This window comes from Macrotis lagotis, chromosome 4 (genome assembly GCF_037893015.1).
Source record: "Macrotis lagotis isolate mMagLag1 chromosome 4, bilby.v1.9.chrom.fasta, whole genome shotgun sequence".
Taxonomy (NCBI): Eukaryota; Metazoa; Chordata; class Mammalia; order Peramelemorphia; family Peramelidae; genus Macrotis; species Macrotis lagotis.
The window spans coordinates 48,181,003-48,201,474 of NC_133661.1; the positions used below are offsets into that span (position 1 = coordinate 48,181,003).

The 20,472-nt window shown below is 42.3% G+C and overlaps 1 protein-coding gene across 2 annotated transcripts in view; it reads right to left on the reverse strand.

Moving 5' to 3' along the window:
- Positions 1 to 316: 316 nt before the first annotated feature.
- STRA6 (signaling receptor and transporter of retinol STRA6) overlaps positions 317 to 20,472 on the reverse strand; it is a 73,828-nt gene continuing 53,672 nt past the window's right edge. For both annotated transcript variants that reach the window (XM_074232691.1, XM_074232692.1), the window contains exons 10-18: positions 19,644 to 19,705; positions 17,570 to 17,732; positions 12,468 to 12,543; positions 10,143 to 10,276; positions 7,176 to 7,293; positions 6,900 to 7,001; positions 5,339 to 5,502; positions 3,346 to 3,495; positions 317 to 2,792 (exon numbers count right to left, since the gene is read on the reverse strand). In XM_074232691.1, the coding sequence (XP_074088792.1) occupies positions 2,614 to 2,792; positions 3,346 to 3,495; positions 5,339 to 5,502; positions 6,900 to 7,001; positions 7,176 to 7,293; positions 10,143 to 10,276; positions 12,468 to 12,543; positions 17,570 to 17,732; positions 19,644 to 19,705 (1,148 nt within the window). In that variant the 3' untranslated portion in view covers positions 317 to 2,613. The remainder of the gene's footprint in view (positions 2,793 to 3,345; positions 3,496 to 5,338; positions 5,503 to 6,899; positions 7,002 to 7,175; positions 7,294 to 10,142; positions 10,277 to 12,467; positions 12,544 to 17,569; positions 17,733 to 19,643; positions 19,706 to 20,472) is intronic.

Below are 20,472 nucleotides of genomic sequence, written 5' to 3' on the forward strand. Positions count from 1 at the left end.
TAAAATGCAAAGTTAGAAACACTTCTAAAATATCTTAAGTTCTATGCAGGGCAAGCCTAGGTTCTGTAATGCCTAGTTAACGAGTAAGATGGGAAATGCTCCCCAGGAATTTCACTAGTGCTCCCTAGTAGTCACAGGAGCCAAATAATCACCAAACATTCTGACCAGCTCCATACTTTCACATATGGAAAGGTCCTGGATTTCTACCAGTTTCAAAGAGGAAGAGAGGAAGTGGGAGGGGAAGGGGAAGATGAATTTCCTCACTGAATCTTGGACTTGGAAGAACCCGCCAAGGGCATCTAGACCACCCCCCATATGTATAAGAATCCCCTCTAAGTGATCAAACAGCCTACCCTTGAAGCCCTTCAGTGAGGAGGAACTCATTATTTCCCAATACAGTCTAGTCTACCTTCAGACAGCTCAGATTCTTGGGGAGTTTTGTTTTACATCAAGCAATATAAACTCTGGCCATCTCTCTCTGAAGAGAGAGATGTAGCTCTGAGCTGCCAGAGGCTATGGGGGTAGAGTTCTTCTCTATTCCAAGGTTCCTTGGAGGTCTTAGGAAGAATCTCCTAGAATCCAGTTTTTTTTTTCCTGGGGGGTGGGGTGGGGGATAAGCCTAGGAGACAATGAGGAGAAAGGGTAAGGAACTTGGTACCATCTTAATATCCCAAACCTTCCAGTTGGCCACCCTTGTACCCAGCTCTATACCGCCAATTAGACCCCAATCATATGTTCATTTGGTCCCTGAAAAATGTCAAAAGTCAACTCTACTCAATTTGCTTTTTCAGTAATCAAAGTAGGATTTGAATCCACAGTTCCCTTGAATATGGAAGGGGAACCAGTCTGATTGGCTGCACTGAAATTATGCTCAATATGTCACCATCACAACATAAGCATGCATTGACTTATCCAAGAGTCATAAACAGAAATATTTTTTTCTTGTGTATTATGGGAGATAGCTAGATACAGCATTTGTCTGCTTGAGGATTTTATGAAATGTGAGAATGGTCTTTATTTTCTCCCTGGACCAAACTGATTGAATGATGGCAAAAGAATTTATTAAAGGATGAAGTGATAACTTTCATTTTCCCTGGAAAGGGGGCCAAGCCAAGAATATACTAGACTTCTTGGGACAAAGATGGGCAATGGAGCTGGAGACTGAGCTAGAGAGGGAGGTGGGAACCCTAATCCCCTGCAGGGAAGATGGATGCCAAATTAAACACCAGTAGGGCCTGAGTCCCAGACAACTGGGCTGGGATCCCAAGGGTTAGAAAGTACCTTGCAGAGGTGGAGAAACTATTGTAGGAAGCCTCTGGATAAAGCTCTAAGAGCCAGATTTCTGTTGTTGTTCAGTCATATCTGACTCTTTTTGACCCCATGAACCATACTGTCCATGGAGGTTTATTGGCAATGATACTGGAGTGGTTTGCCGTTTCCTTCTCCAGCTCATTTTACAGATGAGAAAACTGAGGCAAACAGAAGTATAGTTATTTGCCCAGGGTACACAATTTGTAAATGTTTGAGGCTGGATTTGAACTCAGGTTTTTCTGACTCCAGGCCCATTGCCTGGAAAGTCACTTAGCTGTCTCTAAGAATCAAACAGAGCTTAAATGAGGAAGCTTTGGACCATTCAGAACCACTGACCAGTAGCAGGGCTTTCTAGAAAAGAAACCTGGATAGAATCTTTAGAGGTGACCTCAATTCTGGGGACTCTGCAATGGGTCATGCACATTACTCTCTAACTGTCTGGAAACAGTAATGTTTGCATTTGGGAGTGGGATATATTTCTCCTTTATCCTTGATAATGAAGAAGCTTCACTAGAATGAGTTTGGGGCTGGTCTCAGAAGGAAAAGAGGTAATCTCAGAGAAGAGAATATTCTAGAAATTTCAAGACTGCACTCATCTTCCAAGGTAACCCTTTTCTAACCTCTCTCCCTATTCTGATCATCTCATATTTATTTGTAGAAATGGTATGATAGTCCCTAAGAGATGGTAATCTCTTTGAGGACAAGAACCATTTTTTTTTAAACTTTGGACCTCTAGAACCCAACAGTGACTGCCTTTTAGTGTCTAATAAATGTTTGTTGAATGAATTAATTGATAAAATAATGAGATGGAAGAACAAAGGGAGAGGAGCTCTGAAGATTATGGATTTCTGTTTGCAGTAAAGGTTTCATGGAAGAAGAAATGGGATGGACCCAGGAGTAGGGTTAATCTCCCTATGCATCTGGGACCTGGGGATGGGATTCCTGGTTTTTTATAGACACATACATATATATCCTAGGAAACTAAAGTTGACATTTGTCAGGGGGTCATAGTAAATTGTAAACTTCACTCACCCACCCCTCAAAAAATAGCAGCAACAAACAAAAGCTGATGGAAGATGCACCATCAGCCTTCAGAAACTGCTCTCTGTACAATCTCTCTAGGTGGGAGGAGTTCAGTATCCCTCCAGGGAGAAACTTCAAAGTAGTGACTTTGGGAAGAATCCAGGAGGTCGGAGTAAGAAGAAAGAAGGAAAATGTCAGTGAGACTTCTGCCAGGGACTTCCCTGGGCAGAGACACATACAGACAGTTCCCTCTTCTTTCCCTCTGGCTCTGCAGATCCATCAGGGGTTGGGAGGGCAGGGTTGGCTCCCATTGGCCAGAGCACCAGCCAGGGCTTTCTTCCGGAAGGCCAGGAGAGAGGGATTTTGGATAAGGGTATAAGCCAATCCCCAGCGGACCCGACTTTTCTTAGACTTGATGGCATTCCTGGCTGGGTTCTTGGTCTGCAGCAAATGGATCCCTGATGGAGACAGAGTCATACAAAACACTGAACAATGTTGACTCCCTTCTCTCCCTTCATGGCCCCTGCCTCCCCTACACAGCCACCTCTCATTTCTCCCAAGCTTTCTGAGACTAGGGATAGATAGGATCCAAGAAAAGGACAACTTTTCTGAGAACAAGAGGGATTGACTCACGGACAGCTTAGAGACCTTCTTGTGCATGATGTCCCATAACATGGAGCTTAGATTTTCCAATATGTGTCTTTGGGATCTGTGCCAGGAGGGACTGACACAGAACATTTTGCTCTTTAGGAAAACTGAAATATGGAATAAGAGAGGGTCTCCTTTCACTTTGCCAGGGTTTACCACCTAGTCAGGGCCAGGGTAAGGAGGAGGGAAATCTGCAGCCAGAGACAGACTTTCATAGTATCATCCCAAACCACCAGTCAGTGGTCTGTGAAGGAAGAAGGTCAAGAAGGAAATCTTGGGATAGAGGAAGGCAGGAAGCAGCAAGGAAACCCTCAGTCTCTTCCAGTCTGGGGATAGACAAGCTAGCAGTCTGCAGCATCTCACCTTCTTCAGCCTCATTTGGTGGGGGAGCAGCTTGGGCTCCATCCAGTCCCCGGGAACCTGGTAATTGTAGGAGCAGGAAACAAAAGGCTTTCATTGCTGGATGTGACTGGCTGACCTCCATCTTCAAATAATAGCAATAAGTGCGATAGCCTAAGGGAGGAAAGCAAAGGTGATGAAAACCCTAGTGGGAGCCTGGCTAGGAGGGTCATGCACCCGTGGGCTGGCGCACACACACACACACACACACACACACACACACACACACACACACACACCGCCCTCTGTGCTCTCATCTTGGTGGGTTCTACACCCAACATCCCTGATCCAGGCCCCCTTAGCCTTTCTCCTGGTCTACTGGAGTAGCCTTCTACGTGGTCTTCCTACCCCTCCAATCGACTGTCCATATGCTGCTGAGATCATTTTCCCAAGGCATAGTCTGACCATGCCACATTCCTACTCTAAAAATTCCATTGACTAAAACCCAAATATTGAAGTTGAAAGTCTTTTACAGTCAGGCCCCAGGCTACCTATCCAATCTTGGTTCACACTGTTCCCTTTCATCCAGGCAGCTTAGATGACTGGGTATCATTTGCACCTGGTATTCCACCTCCTTTTCTGGGTCCCCTCCCCTGTCACAGATGCCCTTGCCTGTTTGTACATGCCTTCCTCACTTCTGACTCTCTCTCAGAATTTTCCTCTTCCTTTCAAGTTCAGATCAGTTCAGTTCATCCCTCCATCTATCATGGAGTTTCTCCATCCCCTCAGATGCTAATGCTCTCTTCTTCCTCACATCATCTAGAATTGATTTATCTGTACCAGTCAAGAGAATGTAACTTCCTTGAGGACAGGGATTCTTTGAACATGAAAGATACTTAAGATGATGGCAGAATTAGAAACAAAAGAGACCTTATCTAGGTCGATCTCAATTTACAAATGTGGAAACTGAGGCCTAGGGAGATTAAAGTGAATTGATCTACATCCCACAGGTAGTTAGGAATAGAGCTGGGATCTGACCCCAGTACTACACTTATTGCTTGTTAAATTGCATTAAATTCAAATGAATATACATGCACAGAGTGCCTAATCCTAACTAGCATTTCTATAGTGCTTTCCAGTTTGCAAAGTACTGAATGCAAAGTACCTCCACCTAGAGGTAGGTGCTATGATTATCCCCATTTTACAGATGAGAAAACTGAGACAGGTAGAGAGTGACTCACACAAGATCACCCAATGAGTAAATGTCTGAAGTGGGATTTGAACTCAAGTCTTCCCAACTCCAAGTCCAGAGTTCTGGTGATTGTCACACACACACACACACACACACACACACACACACACACAGACACACACACACACGATCATCTACAGCACTGCCTCACACTGGATGGACACATGAAGCATATACACAGGCTTCTTTCACATGCAGCATCTGTAACTCTACATAAGAATATATGTTAAAGACTTCTCTGTAGCCCACCCTACATACTGAGAAGGTACACAGGTTCATTCTCTCACAAACAGCATTGAAAAGTGGATGGAGCATTGTATATGTGGAGTCAAGAAGACCTGGATTCCAATCCTGCCTCAGACAGTAGTTAACTGTGAGACCCTAGATAAGTCACAGCCTCTCTCTGACCCAGTTTCTTCCTTTATTAATGTTGATGGTGGGATACAATTGTCCCTTTTGAAATTTATGATCATTTAAGTCACACAAAACATGCACACTCAGACTGTCCATCTCACAGACTGGGGGATGCATCCCCCACCTAATGGAATGAACAAAGCTTTAAGGCAGTCTATCAGGTAGATTTTAAAGGAGAAAATAGATGCAGAGAGGGAAGGCTTCACTGAACCCAGGGGGGGAGATTCAGCTCTCTTTATTCTCCTGAGGTCTGTCATGCCCCCAGCCCACCCAATTTTTATGCCAGAGTAAGTGCTGCTTCCCCACTTTGGTAGCCAGTGGACTCAGATCCATCCTTATGATTGCCCTTACCTGGGTCCAAAGTGTCCACATCACGGGGCAGCAAACTGAGGTCCAACTGGCAGAAGTGGATAATATTGAAGAGGGTGGAGATCACCATCCGGCAGATGCCCACCATGATGCCCACCAGCACATTAATGGGGATGAGCAGAAAAGTGATGGCATATAGAGCTTTCCTAATACAGAGGTGGCACAGGAGAAAGATTGAAGAATAACCTGTCTCCCTTCCTTTGGGAAAGCAAAATAGTGACAGCAGAGAAGCACATCTCCATGTCCTATGCCAATCTCCACCCCCTAGGACTGTAGTATGCTCAACAAAAAAGAGGATTTAGCAACTCCACCCTCAGTGGGGTAGATGAGCCATCCTCTGGTGGATGAGCCATCCTGGAATCAAGGAGACTGGAGGGAACAGTGCTGAACCCAGAGAGAAGTTTCTATGTGCATGTTACTGGCAACATGAATGAGAAGTGGAGATCTAACTGGATAATGGGGACTCCCTTTCCATTCTATCATGGAAGCAGACACCAGTATTGGAGGGGAGTCTCCCATTCACTCCCCATGTAACCCTGTTTGCCCAGGGTCCACAACAAGTCCAAACTCTTCAGCCTCTTCTCTGACCACAGTTTCTCTACATGTAAATTAAAAACTATTATACCTTCCCTTCCTGTTTCTGTAAGCAAAGCACCATAATCTTAGAATCTTAGCACTACAAGGGACCTTAGGGATCATCTAGTTGGTCTCTCCCATTTTCCCAGAGGTAGCAGCTGAGGTCCAGAAAAGGGAACTAGTTTGTATAGGATCTCTGAGTAAGTTAGTATCCAGTCCACCTGATTCAGCCCACTTTTTCCTACCCCCCTCAATTACTTTCATATATGCACACAAATGTAAGAAATAATTACCATTTTTATTATACAAAAAATGAAAAAGATAAGGAAAAATGGAAGAGACAGCTGGAGGAAAAGATTAAAAGGAGAGAAGAGGGACATAGAAAGAGGAAGAAATAGAAAGAGGAAGAAAGAAAGAAAGGGATAGATAAAATGGACAAAGAGAATAGGATAGGGAGAGAAGAAACAGGGAAGGGGAAGGGCAGAGAAAGAGAAGGACATGGAGAATGGGATAGAGAGAGAAAGGACAGATGGTTTTGTTTTGTCTGATAGTTTTTGTCTTGCCTTTTTTTATTCACCTGAAACATAATAAATTTTGTTCCAGTCTCCTCACATTTCCATTCTGAATGCATCCACCTTTTAGATGTTTCTTGTCTATATGAGTTATTGAAATAAATAAGGTAGATAGAGGAACAGAGAGGGGGACAAAGACAGGGAGGAGGAACAGATTGGTGGAGGGAGAGAAGGAGAGATGGGGGAATGGAGGAGTGCATAAGAGGGAAAGGGAAGGAGATAGAAGAGAGAAGAGAAGAGAGGAGAGAAGAGAGGAGAGAAGAGAGGAGAGGAGAGGAGAGGTCAGAAAAGAGGTCAGATGGAGGAGAGAAGAGGTAGATAGATAAAGAGAGGAAAAGACAGAGAGAGGAAGGGGGAGACAGAGATAATAAGAGAGAGAAGTGTGGCCTCCTTACCTGTTAGTCAGCTCTTGCTGGCCAGCCTGGTTCTCTAGGAAGATCCACCGAGCAGCTAGATTCTGCAAGATCACAGCCAGTACCAGCGTGAGGCAGAAGGGCCTACATAGAAAGCATCCAATATGATCAAGCCAAGATTAAGGAAGGCCAATGGAAAGGTGCCACCTAGGGCCATCTTGGGTCTACCCTAGAGAAGGCCAGGTCAAGGACCTGCAAAAACCAGGGTCCCCTAGCCCAGTCCAGCCCAGTCCAGCCCAATTCGGTCTACTCACTCACCACATGCTCCCCAGCATATGGAAGAGCAGGAGGTTCCTGCCATATAGGATGGGTATGATGACCAGAAAGGTGAAAACCACGAACCCAAAGAAGAAGATAATCTGCTGGAAGAAGAGCCCTAGAGGGGTGTAAAAGAGGCAATGTCAGATGTGCAGGATCCACTGAGACACTGGAGGCCAGTAATGGTGAGCCATGCTCAGGGGCTCCTGGTAGTTGCAGCAGAAATGAAAAAGGCAGGAGCTAACTCAACCCAGTCTCCAGGTCTGCCACCACCTAGTTCAATGACCCTGGGCAAGCTGGGTCTTTTCTCTGGGTCTGCTTTATGGGGAGAGCATTCCCTACTCCACCCTCCTCCTAGAGTTATTACAATGCCCTCTTTGGGCTCCCCAAATAAGTAGCTGTTGCCTCCAGGGATAAAGACCACTTACTTCTATAGAGATAGAGTATGCAGCACTTTAGATTTTTAGACTACAGACACATGCAGGATGGTGACATGTTCTGCTAGCTCCTTCCTAAACTTCTTCAAACTTCCTTGGAAAGGTCTGATATACTCATATATGTATTCATCCATATTATTGCATTATATTATTCTATATTAATATATTGTTGAGATATTAATTTTTTTAAAATGAAATCCCTTTAAAAAGGTGAGTACACAAAAAACATATTTGAGATCTCTGAAAAGGTAGATATTATGTTATTATATTTAAAATGAGATCCTTTTAAAAAAGTATGTCATAAATAAAACTTTTAAATAAGATCTTTTAAAAGATGTAAACTATTATTATATTTTGGAGTCCTTTAAAAGTACACTTAAATGAGATCCCTTTAAAAGAAATGTGTCTCTATGTACATGTGCACATCTAGAAGATGCCTAGACACTTGCTTCTGAGAATCGTGATGAATCATGTGTAAGGGAAGAGCCTTGGGAGAGATGGGAACATGTGCAGACATCCTGTAATTGGCTTGGGTTGGTTAACTATGTGGTGGACAGGAGTTTTTCCCCCTAATTGACTGTGGAACTGGAACGTGTAAGCCCTTGATTGTCACCTCTTTTGCCTCACTTGCTCCTGGGGAATCTGGCTGACTCTTGTCCACAACAGGTAGGAAGGGTTTGAGGGCCTTTTCCTCTCTGCTGCACCATGGGAGCAAGGACCAAGAAGGAGGTTTTGGTCCTTGGTCTTTTTTGTTCTGAATGAAGGGAGTGGTGTGGCACAATTTACTGCGTTGGGAAATTAGAGGCAAATGAATATCCTGGACCATAGGTTCCAGATGAGTATTGCAATTGTTCCAGCAATAATTTGTTGATGAACAAAAAGTCTTTTGGATCCAGGTCAGCAGAAGCTGAGAAGAATCATTAGTAAGTCATTAGTAAGTCCACATCTGGACATGAGTTTGGTGGAATCCATCCTATATTAAAAACTGAACTAAGTTTTGAAATTAATTCCCCAGTATGAAGTAATCTATGACCTAGAGATGCTGGAGGAAATGCTTCTAGTTTGTTCTTTCTATATCTTTGGAGTAAATATCTTTTTACAAAAACTAATTGATTTTAAGTGGCAAATTGGCAGGGAGGGAAAGTGAATAAGCAGTTATATCCTCAACATGGTGGGTCAGACAGGATATGGATAGTCTCTTATTTGCTCCTCATAAAAATCCCTTAAGATGCTAATTGGTATCCCCATTTTCCAGTTGCATCAACTGAGGCAGACAGAAGTATTAATAAGTGGCTGAGGCTAAATTGAAATGGAGGTATTCCTGACTCTAGCTCTAGAGTTCTATATGCTGTACCACCTAGCTGCTTTGGACTTGGGACACCAATTATTGGTCCCTAACAATAAAGCCAGTGGGGCCGTGAGCCAAAGAGGGTAGAGAAAAGAGAAATTCTCAATTTCTCAGGGTATCCTATAACCCTGAGGGGAGAAGCAACTTGCCAGACCTTGGGAAATGAGCTAGAATGTACTTGCTGCAGTGATAAGAATGTATACATGTTTTTTAAAGGGATCTCATTTTAAGAATGCATATGCTCATAATGTATATATATATATATATATATACATATATATATATATACATATACACACATATATATGTGAATATGTCCACATATTTTGGACTTGACCAGTAGTTTCCTTCTAATGAAGAATGTTTTTGACACATACCTTTTCTTAAAAATATAGAATTTCCCAGGGGCACCTAGAGGATGTGACTTTCCTATGACCACCTAACCTATATATCATATATATCATACATATATATATATATGTGTGTGTGTGTGTGTGTGTGTGTGTGTGTGTATGTATATATATATATATATATATATATATATACACATATACATATATATCACATTCTGCTTTGGCAGAATACCACATTACTTCCATGGGTCCTATGAATACCACTGCAAACAGCCCTCAGACTTCTTACAAGCTAAACTTAGGGCTTAGGGAAGAGTTAGTGCTTGTGCCTATATCACAAATATTCCTCTCCCTTGGACCTGTCACATGGAGCTTTCCATTCACCAAATCTAGGATCAGATGGGCCCCACCTAAGTCACCTGTGATGTCTGCCCCCAACACATCCTCCATCTTCTCCTTGATAACCACCGTTTTCCTCACCTGAAATTCCTTCTTCCTCCCTTCCAGCTTGTCCTGAAGTTTTGGTCTCTTCTCTTTCAGGAAGTCTGCCTTGAACAATCTAACCTCCCCCAAGGCCTTTCTCCTTTGGTTTTTTAGTAGCCCTATTATTTTCTCACTGCCTTATAGGGAAGTTTTCTAATTTTCCTAGTAAGATTCAAAGAATGGGGAGCATTTCCTCTTGTCACCCTCATGGTATAATTTAGTATTGAGTAAGACTCAGATACAGAGAGGGTAAAAAAGGTTAATCGATAAAACCTCTCTCCCCCTTCCTCTACTAGGGAAAGAACTCAAGGATACTTGAAGTCTAGGGAGGAAGAGGGAGACTCACCCAGGCAGACAAAGGCTGCTTGGTAACCCGAGAAGCTCATCCAGCAGAAGATGGTCGTAGCACTCACACCCTGCCTCTGTGGCTGGAGACATCCATCCAGAGTGGCACCACAATGCCAAGCCCTCAGGTTAGCTCTGTTGGGGAGAGAAGACGGGGATCTGGTGAAGCAGAAGCAGGGAAAGGGAAGAAGGAGAGGGCCTCAGTCTACCTACTATTTGATTGACTCAGCAAGAAGATGGTTGGGAATTAATTTTGGGTCCTGCTGCACCCTCTACTGAGCTCCCAGATTCCCCCTTACCCTGTCCCAGGGAAGTCACTCAACTGGCCTCCCCAAAGAAGCAATGGTGACCTCTGTGAATAATAATTAGTTACATTCATAGATCACTTTGCTCTGTACAAATTGTTTTTTTCCCCAGGAGGTGGTGCAGTAGTTTAGAGCACCAGCCTTGGAGTCATAAGGACCTGAGTTCAAATGTGATCACACACACTTACTAGATGTGTGACCTTGGGCAAGTCACTTAACCCTGATTGCCTTGTATCCAGGACTATCTCCAGTTGCCACTGGACCCAGATGACTCTGGAAGAAAAAGTGAGGCTGCTGACTTACAGCATGTTCTCACTCAAATCCAATTCATTTGTTTGTCAAGGCATTACCTCCCTGATGATCTTCGAGAAGGAAGGACAAATATCCTCATCATTGAGGGAAGCAGCAGCAGCAACACAAAATCAGACATTTATATGGTACCTTGAAGTTTGTAAAGTGCTTTATAGTTGTCAAAATAAGCAATCATTAAGTACCTACAGGTTACCAGATCTTGGGTGAAGGTCCAGGGAAATAAAGAAAGGCAAAAAACAAAGTCCCCATCCTCAAGGAACTCACAGTCCAATAAGGGAGACAATATACAAAGTTTGCAAGATGGGTGCAGGAAAAATTAAAAATAATCCCAGAAGAAGGTTTTAGCATTGAGGGGTGGTGGTGGTCAGGAAAGACTTCTTATAGTCAGCAGGAGACTTGAAGGAAGAGAGCGAAGCTGGGAGGCATAAATGAGGATGGAGGAAAAGTCAGGAGATGGGGGAGAAGCAAGGGGGCCAGTGGCACTGGGTTACAGAGTCCTCAGAGGGGAATGAAGTCTAAGAAGACTCAAAGGCTAGTAAGGAGTTGGGTGGCCTAGGATGCTGCTTGCCAAATAGCATTTTATTTGATCCTGAAAGTGATAGGGAGCCCTGGGTTTATTAAATCGGCTGTGGTGACATGAGTAGACTTGTACTTTAAGATGGTCAATTTGGCTTCTGTGTGGAAGACAGACTGCACTGGGGAGAGTCTTGTGTCTGGGAAACCAACAGTTCTTTAAGTCTATGAGACTAAACCAAAATAGCATATTTTCTGTAGCTCCAATTAAATCTCTTGCCTCAGTCTCTACCCCTGTAATCCATCTTGTTAATGCAGACACAGAATTTTTCCCAGTTCATAGCTGCTACTCTTCTCTAAAGTCCAAATCAAATCTCAGTTCCTTAGTCTGATATTCAAGGCCCTCTATAATCTGGTCCTGTTCTACCTCTCCAACCTCCCCTCCCTTTACTCTTGCAGTCTTCAATTCAGACAGAGTAATATCCTCACTACAAAGTAAAAATTAGCAACAGTGGCATCTGGGGCAAGCAACAAAAAACGAAATTAGTTTTTAAATTATGATATGGAATTAGAACAAGAAGTAACTAAAACAAATTCAATCGAGTGGGAGGGGAAATCAGTTATACAATGGATTAGATGCTGTTGAAGCTATACATGTATTAAAGTGTTGTGCTCTATACATTTCCATGCCCTAAAACAAGCCCTTAATGCTCATCCTAGTCACATCTCTGCCTCACCGACTTTTTATATCTCTGTACATTTTGCTCATTCTATTGTCCTTCCTTCCCTGCCCTTCCTTGAGTTTCTAATTTCTTGACACTCTATATTCATATACTTCCCAAAATTCACATCCTGCCTTTTCTAGGAAGTCCTCCTGATCCCCCTTTATGTGAACATCTGCCTTCTGTAATCATTTCCAATTTATCTTAAGTTCCTATTTCTATCAGCATTGTAGGATCATAGATTTAAGACTGGAAGAGAATTAGATTCATTTTTATAGAAGAAGAAAACGAGATACAAAAAGGTTTCAATGACTTGTCAAAGGTCATGCAGGTGGTGTGTGATAGAGGTTCACACTCCAGACCTGTGACTCCATGTGCATCCTTTCCCCATTTCCTAGACTTCCCTCTAAGTTCTCCGGCGGTTGGACCCATTAGATCCTGCACTTCCCTCTCCCTGCTCCCTTGCACACTTACCTGTGCGTCACCATTGACCTTGTCAGCATGAGGAGGGTGAGTAAGCAGGACAGGACCAGGGCAGAGACATAGCACACTGGAAAAAGAATGGGTCTGGGGGTCAGTGGCCAGAGCCATAAGGACAATGACATGCACGAGACCTCCCCTCCCCCTTAGACTTTCTCTCTGGCATAAGTCACTAGTAGGAATGGCAGACATAGGCTTCAAGTCCCTTGTTCAAGAATGACTATTATTAGAAACACCATCAACTCAAGTCTGTGTATATTATACAAAGAGAAAGCTCCAATCCCTGCCTGGTTCACTCCTCCAAGGACACTCCCCTGATGCAGGTTCAAATAATGCTTTCATCCATGTCAGGCTGAGCCAAACAGCTTAGAAAGACATTTTTAAAAATCAAATAAATCTCCCCTTCCCATAAAAAAATGTATAGGAAATTTTTTTTCAAATCTAAACCTATATCATTATTTGTTACTGCTCTTCCTGCATGAGAATGGGTAGTCAAGTCTCTTATATAGACTATGCACTCTAGAATATATAAGATGCTTACATATATTATTTATATGCTATATACATATGCATCTATGTGTATATTACATATAGGCAAATATACACATATAAACACATACATGTGTGTATAAAAATCCTCCAGTAATACAGTAGATCTAGGTGTTGAGATGATCTTGGTTCTCAATACCCTGCCAACACCTGGGACAGGTGCCTATGAAAGCAGAGAGACTTTATGTGAGGATTCTGGGAATGGAGCATATAGTTGAGGACCGACCCACCCACCTAAATCTGAAGAAACTTCTCATCAGTATGATTGCAGGGTGAGGCATGACAACCCTTAAAAAGCTTCACTTAAGTCAAAATGGTCACTATCAGTACACAGTGGAAGGAGGGCTCCTGCCAGGGAAGTCAGGAGACCTTGAAATATTTCAATCAATGTTTCTGAGAAAGAGAGAAAGGGACAGAGAAATGGGAACAGAGAATTAGAGAGAAAGGGAGGTGGAAGAGCAAGTAGAGGGGAGGACTAGAGAAAGAGGAATGACTAAAGTTGAAACTAGCTACTATTTTTTTAGGGTTTTTTGCAAGGCAAATGGGGTTAAGTGGCTTGCCCAAGGTCACACAGCTAGGTAATTATTAAGTGTTTGAGGTCGGATTTGAACTCAGGTCCTCCTGACTCCAGGGCCGGTGCTCTATCTGCTGCGCCACCTGGCCGCCCCAAGCTACTATTTCCAACAGGGGAGAAAGCACATTTTCCAAGTTTGTTATTAAAAAAGCTATTTATTTAAGTCTACATGTATTAATTATAGGTGAAAAATGTTGGCTAAAAATGTACCGTCTCTAAATGTAGCTAATCTGTATCTGTATCGTATCTATGTGTATTTACATCTATATTACCTATAGGGAGTTAAATGTATGGGTATCTATGTCTAAATGTGTATTTACATGTAGGTGTATAGCCATGCCTTCACAAACATGGACTATATTATATAAATATATTTCTTTATTGTGCTTAATAAATGGAAATATATATATATATATACACTCAGGCATGTGTGTACATTATATATTCACTTATTAAGTGCAATAAATAATTATTACTATATTACAAGTATTTCCACATATTATATATACATTCTATATATAGTTTAGGAGATAAAGATCTCAAAAGCAGGATTTGACATATCACCTCTCACTTCCCTGGCAACTGCCTTTAGGTTGCAAAGAAGATGGCAACCTCCGTTACTACATGAACTGTCCTCTCCCTATCATCTTCTTTACCACTGAAAATAGACGCCCCCTCCCCATCCTATACAAAGCACTATTGTAGTTGCTACAGGGAACTGAAAGGGGAATAAATCATAGTTCCTGCCCTTCAGAAGTTTAGTCTAGCATGTGAGATAAGACTCACTCACAAGAAATTATAACTAGCAATTCAGGCCAGACATGTTAAATGTCAAATGATTGAGACAGACAATAAGGGTTTGTAAAGAAAAGCAGGTGCCTTGTGGGTTGTCTGGATGACCCTGGGTTTATGGACCATCTTTAACTGTAAAGTTATACGTCATTTGAGCTATTTTCTTAGGGGAGCTTCCCTAGGGTAGCAGGGAAACAGGAATGTGGGGGTGGGATGTCAAAAAGTTTCCAGTCACCAGAAAGATTCTTTTTTGGCTGAAAGTTAGCCTGGAATTATAAACTATTTTTGAGCATCCAGATGGATCAATCCCAAAGGGAAGAAGAGTCACTTTTATTTTGTGGCTCTTGTTTAAAAAAAATCTAATATTTTACATAAAAGAAGCAAGAAAATGTTTTTGCAATGAAGTGGAAGAGGGTCAGAAGTGACTCAGAGAGGTAACAACATACACATTCTATAGGGTATAGAAATCTATGTCACCCTAGAGGGAAAAAGGAGAGGAGAGGGATGAGAGAAAAGGGACGAGGGGGTGTAGGTGTTGGAGGTGAGAGAAATCAGATACAGTATACTTTTGAGGAGGAACAGGGTGAAAGGAGAAAGAAAAATAGAATAAATGAGAGTGGGGAGGAATAGGATGGAGGGAAATACAGCTAGCAATACCAACTGTGGGGAAAAAAATTGAAGCAACTTCTCTAATGTATTTATGACAAAGAATATGATCCATCCCAGAAACAGATGGTTTCTGAATACAGACTGAAGTGTATTTTTTTCTTTCAAGAAAAACAAACATAAAAACATATATAAGTCTAGCATGGGTGTGCAACTTTTTTGTTCTTTTGGGTAACAATTGTCCAACAAAAAATTTGTCAAGGGTCGCAAATAGAATTTAATATTTATTTATGACTACAATGTAACCCATTTCAACAATAGTATAATAATAAAATGCAATAATACTGCATGAATGGATTTTGAGGGCCATATGCAGACCAGGGACCTCGGATTGGAAGCACCTAATCTAGAGAATCATGGGGACTGAAAAAAGACTAAGGGCTCAGAGAATTTTTAGCTACCTGTTCAGGACAGGCTAGTTAGCACCATTCTTTTCCGTGTACCTCTGATTGCCTTAACTTTATAGATTATGTCTGAATTTATACATCATTCCCTTTGTGAATGTACCTAGGAAAAACCCACTAGTGGTCTGATGTTTGTCAAGGGGAGCAGAGAAAATGGATGCTATGAGTAGATGATGGAGCCAGGACACTCAGGAATGATGCCAATGGAAGAAATGGGACACGTGACTATTTAGATGCCCTGAATCCTGCAAGTCTTTGATCCCAAGGATCCAAGCAAGTTCAAAGACTAGGAAGGCCAAAATCTCAGGGCCACAAGAGTTGAAAAGCTATCAAGGCTTGTTTACAGAAAAGGGGACTCTCTTGGGAAATGGGTAGTGTTACTCTGAGTTAGTTCTGAGGAGGAATTAAATCCTTTTTTGGAAACTAAACTCCTCACTGGACCATTTGCCTGGGATAATTCTTCTCTTTCTCTCTTCTTCAGAAATTCAGAGGCAGGAGAACTATCACTTTGGACTGGGACAAATCAACCAAATTACCTAACCTTGGCAATGGATCCAAAAGCAATTCACCTATTTGATTGTTCTTCTCTGTCCTGGACACTTTGGTCTGCAGCTATTGTGTATTTATATAGTATCATCCTGAGTGTAAGCCCAAACCCTGGCCCCATATATTGACTCACCTGCTAGAAAACCACAGGTTGGCATTAATACCTGTTATGTGCCAACTCTGGAGAAAGGGCAGGAAACCAGAGAGGAGGTGAAAGAAGGAGAGAAGAATCAATATAGTCTCTGGGAGGGGGAAGGGATTTGGATTAATAAGGGAGAGAAAGAATTTTTACAACATGGGAAATTCACTCCATGTTCACTATGTTAATAAAATTCACTATGTTAGGAAAAACACCATCACTGAGTGGAAGGGAAGCAATTAACAGAAGAGGACAGGGACAAAAGCCAATGGTTTGGGGAGCCTCCAGTTAGGTTATGGTAGGGTCTCTCCTCCTGGCCCAAGCCCCCCAAAGTCACATGACTAAGATGAAATACCATCTGCTCTGCTGTAGCACAAGCTGGCATCCCAGTGCCTATACCATCTGTAGTGTGGCACCACCAACTTGTGCACTTCCCCCTCTTTGGGAGTTACAATGAATGTTGGTCCCTTGTACTTAGAGCACAAGATTTTTTTTCTTTTTTCTCCCCTAGTACCAGATAGGTGATACTTGCCCTAAGGCACCCCTTCTCCAGAAAGTTCATCTAGGCAGCTCAGGGCCAGTTCTGAAACATAGCTTCATTCTCACTTACTCTGGAAGAGCAGTTCTTAACTCAAGATCAAGAGTCAGCTGTGAATAAATACTCCACAATAAAGACATAAGGGGAAAGAGACCCAGACCACTCCCTCCCAACACTGGCAGCCATTGCTATATTCCTCCTTCCATATAGAATTGGCCCAGATATTTTTATCCATTTCTTATGCCACTCACTCTTACCATACCCAACTGCTCACCACCCAGAATAAATTTACATGCTCCAAAATACAGTAGTTCCTTTCCCACTTCCTGGTTCTTCTCAATACCCTAGCAGAAGTGCTGGTGTCATCAACCTCCGTTTGAGTCTTCTCTTTTCTGAAATTCTAACACTATGGGAAAATCCCAGGAGAATTTCCTCTCTTCTCTAAAAGATGCCATCTGTGATGCCTCTAGTGTCATGCTCCATTTTCATTATTCTTCTGAAACCCAAAGGATTCAGCATGAGGCAAGAGTCTGGGTCAGGAAGCCATTTGGGACCAAAAAAGAGTGTGGGGAGGGAGGGAGGGATGAAGAGTCTGACAGAGTTTCACATGGAGGAATGGCCTTTTCCTTGATTAGTTTCAGGACAATCAACATGTCCTGATCCCTTAGACACATGCTCCCTTGGTGAGTGAGTCAATGGCATTGGAAGGGATAAGGGAGGGAGAGTAGCAGAACTCCTCTGATGGTCTTTGTAAACTAAAGGGCCAATACCACCATGATGTTTCTGTATGCAAGCAAGTTCCCTCTTGAGCCCAGAGAATGAATGGCATAATCCCTGATTCCCCCCTCAACCCTAAGACTCATATCTGTAATCTCCCAGTATCCTCACCTTCTAAAGCCCATAGGTAATACTTCACCAGCTCCATCACTTCCAATTTGTCTTCTGAGAGGGCCAGCCCAAAGCCAGCCAGCATGTAGGTGACTTCTTCTGTGATTCCTGCCCTCACCTTTTGGAGGTTGGGGACAAAAGCCACCAGGAGCAGCAAGGCCTCCTTGGGAGCAATAACAACAGTTATCTTGATCAGGCTCCTAGGATTTTGTACAGCAACATCCCATGGGATTGTTAAAGGACATTAGTTCAGACCCCACTAACCCACGATCTGGGGTCATCTCCTCCAGGGCTAATCAGAAGTTGATCTCTATACTGTTAACCAGAAATAAAAAAGGAGAATCTGCTGATCAGCAACCATTGACAAATTAGAAGGCTTTCTCTGTTCATGAAAGTTCATCTCCAAGTATAGCATATCTCTTTACCAGAAAGCATTTTTTTATCCCAGGAGGAGATTCTACTGAAAGTATTTGAAAGTGTTAACACCCGCCGACTGTTCACTTCTTCATACTGGCCATCTGGGCCTCAGAAAATCCAGACACTGACTCTTCAATAGAGGGCTTTTTGAGGACTCTATTTAGAGAAAAATGCCTATCTGTTGTGGGGGTGAACTAAGTGTTGGGATGAATTGTTCTTTCTTTGTAGTAAATGTGCACGAACTGTGATATTATTTTGATGAGTTCTTTTTCCTCTCCTTCCCTGGGGCAAGGGAAGCAGAAAACACCTCCCATGCCAATGATTAAAGGAAGGCTTCTGGTGAGGGAGATGAAGACTCCCTTGCACTCTGCCCTGGCTAGATCATACCTAGAGTATGTTCATTTCCAGGGACCATATTTTAGGATGAATATTAACAAGCTGGAGGGCAAACAGCATAATGAAAGACCATGAAGCCTAGCCATGGAAAGATCTATTGATAGAATATGGGATATATGGGCAGAAGAAGAAAAGCCTCAAGAGGATTATGATAGTTTCCTGGGTTGTATACAATATACATTGAGGTTCATGTGGGTCAGTCTCATTTGCTCCTCACAATAACCCTGAGAGGTAGGTGCTATAATTATTCCCACAATAGAGATGAGGAAACTGAGGCAGAGAGAGATTCTAATTTGTCTAGAGTCATGCAGCTATCCAGTGGCTGAGACAGATTTGGATTCAGAGCTTTCTGATGCCAAACCCAGTTCTACCCACTACATAGCTGTTTTCAAGTATTTGAAGGGCTGTCATGAGGAAAGGGAATGTTAATTAAACACTTTACAAATATTATCTCATATGGCAGAAATGTGTTTTGCATGGTCCTAGAAGGCAGAATTATGATCAAAGACTGGTTGCTACACAAAGACAGATTTAAGCCTAATGTAATAAGAATATCAATCAATGCACATATAAAACCTATTTCAGATTGTTTATTGTCTTGGGGAGGGAAGAGGAAAGGGAGAGAGGGAGAAAATTTTACAAAAATTTATGTTGAAAACTATCTCTACATATAATTAGAAAAAATGCACCAAAAGAAAAAAAGATATAAAAATAACAAAATTTTGAAAAGGGGTGAGGAAGAATAAAAAAGAAGAATCTAAGTACAGTAGCTCCTAAATTCTAAAGGAATCCCCACTTTAATATGTGCCACCAGTGGTTGTCCTGTTTCTGCTTAAAGTCCAAAGTTGAATGGACTTTTTCAGGATATAGTTGTTCTGCCCTCATTATAAAAGTCTTCACCCAAAGTTTGAAAGACTCAGGGATATCAATGAATAACATTGGATAGTGAAGACAGAATTTTTGGTTGGATATGAGTTGGAATCTAAAACTGAGATTCTGTGATTACTTGAGCTTGAGGGTGTATGATCACTAACAGGTGAATGAACTCAGGCCACAGTGCCCAGGGAAATCAATCCTTTTTGTTGATTTTGTAAAATGTTTGTACTGACTTATCTCTATGCATTTGCTTTCTACTTGAAGAATGCCATCTTCTTAGGAATGAGAATGGTTCCTTGTAGAGGAATGAGGTAGAATGGGGACGGTAAGGGCAAGGGGGTACAGATGAAAAGAGAGTGTAAAGGTGGGAAAGCAGGGGGCGTACCTGGTAAATTGTGATCGATGCCAAGGTAGCTGAAAGGATGAGCTTCAAGGGCAGCCGAAAACCTGCAGTCCCCAAAGGGAAGGTCAGAGTGATGAAAACCTACTCAGTGTTCCCAGAAGTCTACACAGACTCAATCTAGGACCAATGCTGGTATCCATACGGGCTTCTGGCCTCACTAGTACCAGTCTCTAAGCCTTGTACCAACTTGCCTGTGTTCTTTAGTTTACCACAGTCATATTGGCAGTAAAGGGCAGATAAGGGATTTAAATCTAAATCCTCTAACTCTTTATGTTAACCCCTAACTGGGCACCATTCATAAAGTCTCACAGTGCCATGGAAATAACCTTGGATTCTTAAAGGTTTTTCCAGTTCCCAAGCTAGAAAGGATTCTGTGAAAGATCCTTAAAGAGAAAGAAAATTATTTCAAGACTGATCAGTCTGTAAAGGAGAATGGGAGTGACATTAGAGCATCTCTTGGGCCTTGAGACCTTCCTTTCATGAACCCTCACTTATAAACCCATCACCCTTCTGGTGAAGGCAGTATTCTGATCCTGATCTGATAAAACCAAGAACCTTTGGGTAATCTCTATATCTTTCTTATGCCTTACCTGCTGAAATCCTTAGTGCTTAAAACCCAGTTCTTCCAGGAAGTCTTCCTTGATCACCCTGGCCTCCCCCAACACACAAACACATTCATCCAATAAATGATCCATCTGCATTGGTATCATATCATAACCTCCAAGGTCAATGTCTGTATCTTATTGAAACTATCTCTCTGTATACAGCAAGCACTTCATAAATGTGTGTTGATTAAGAAAAAGAAGGAAGG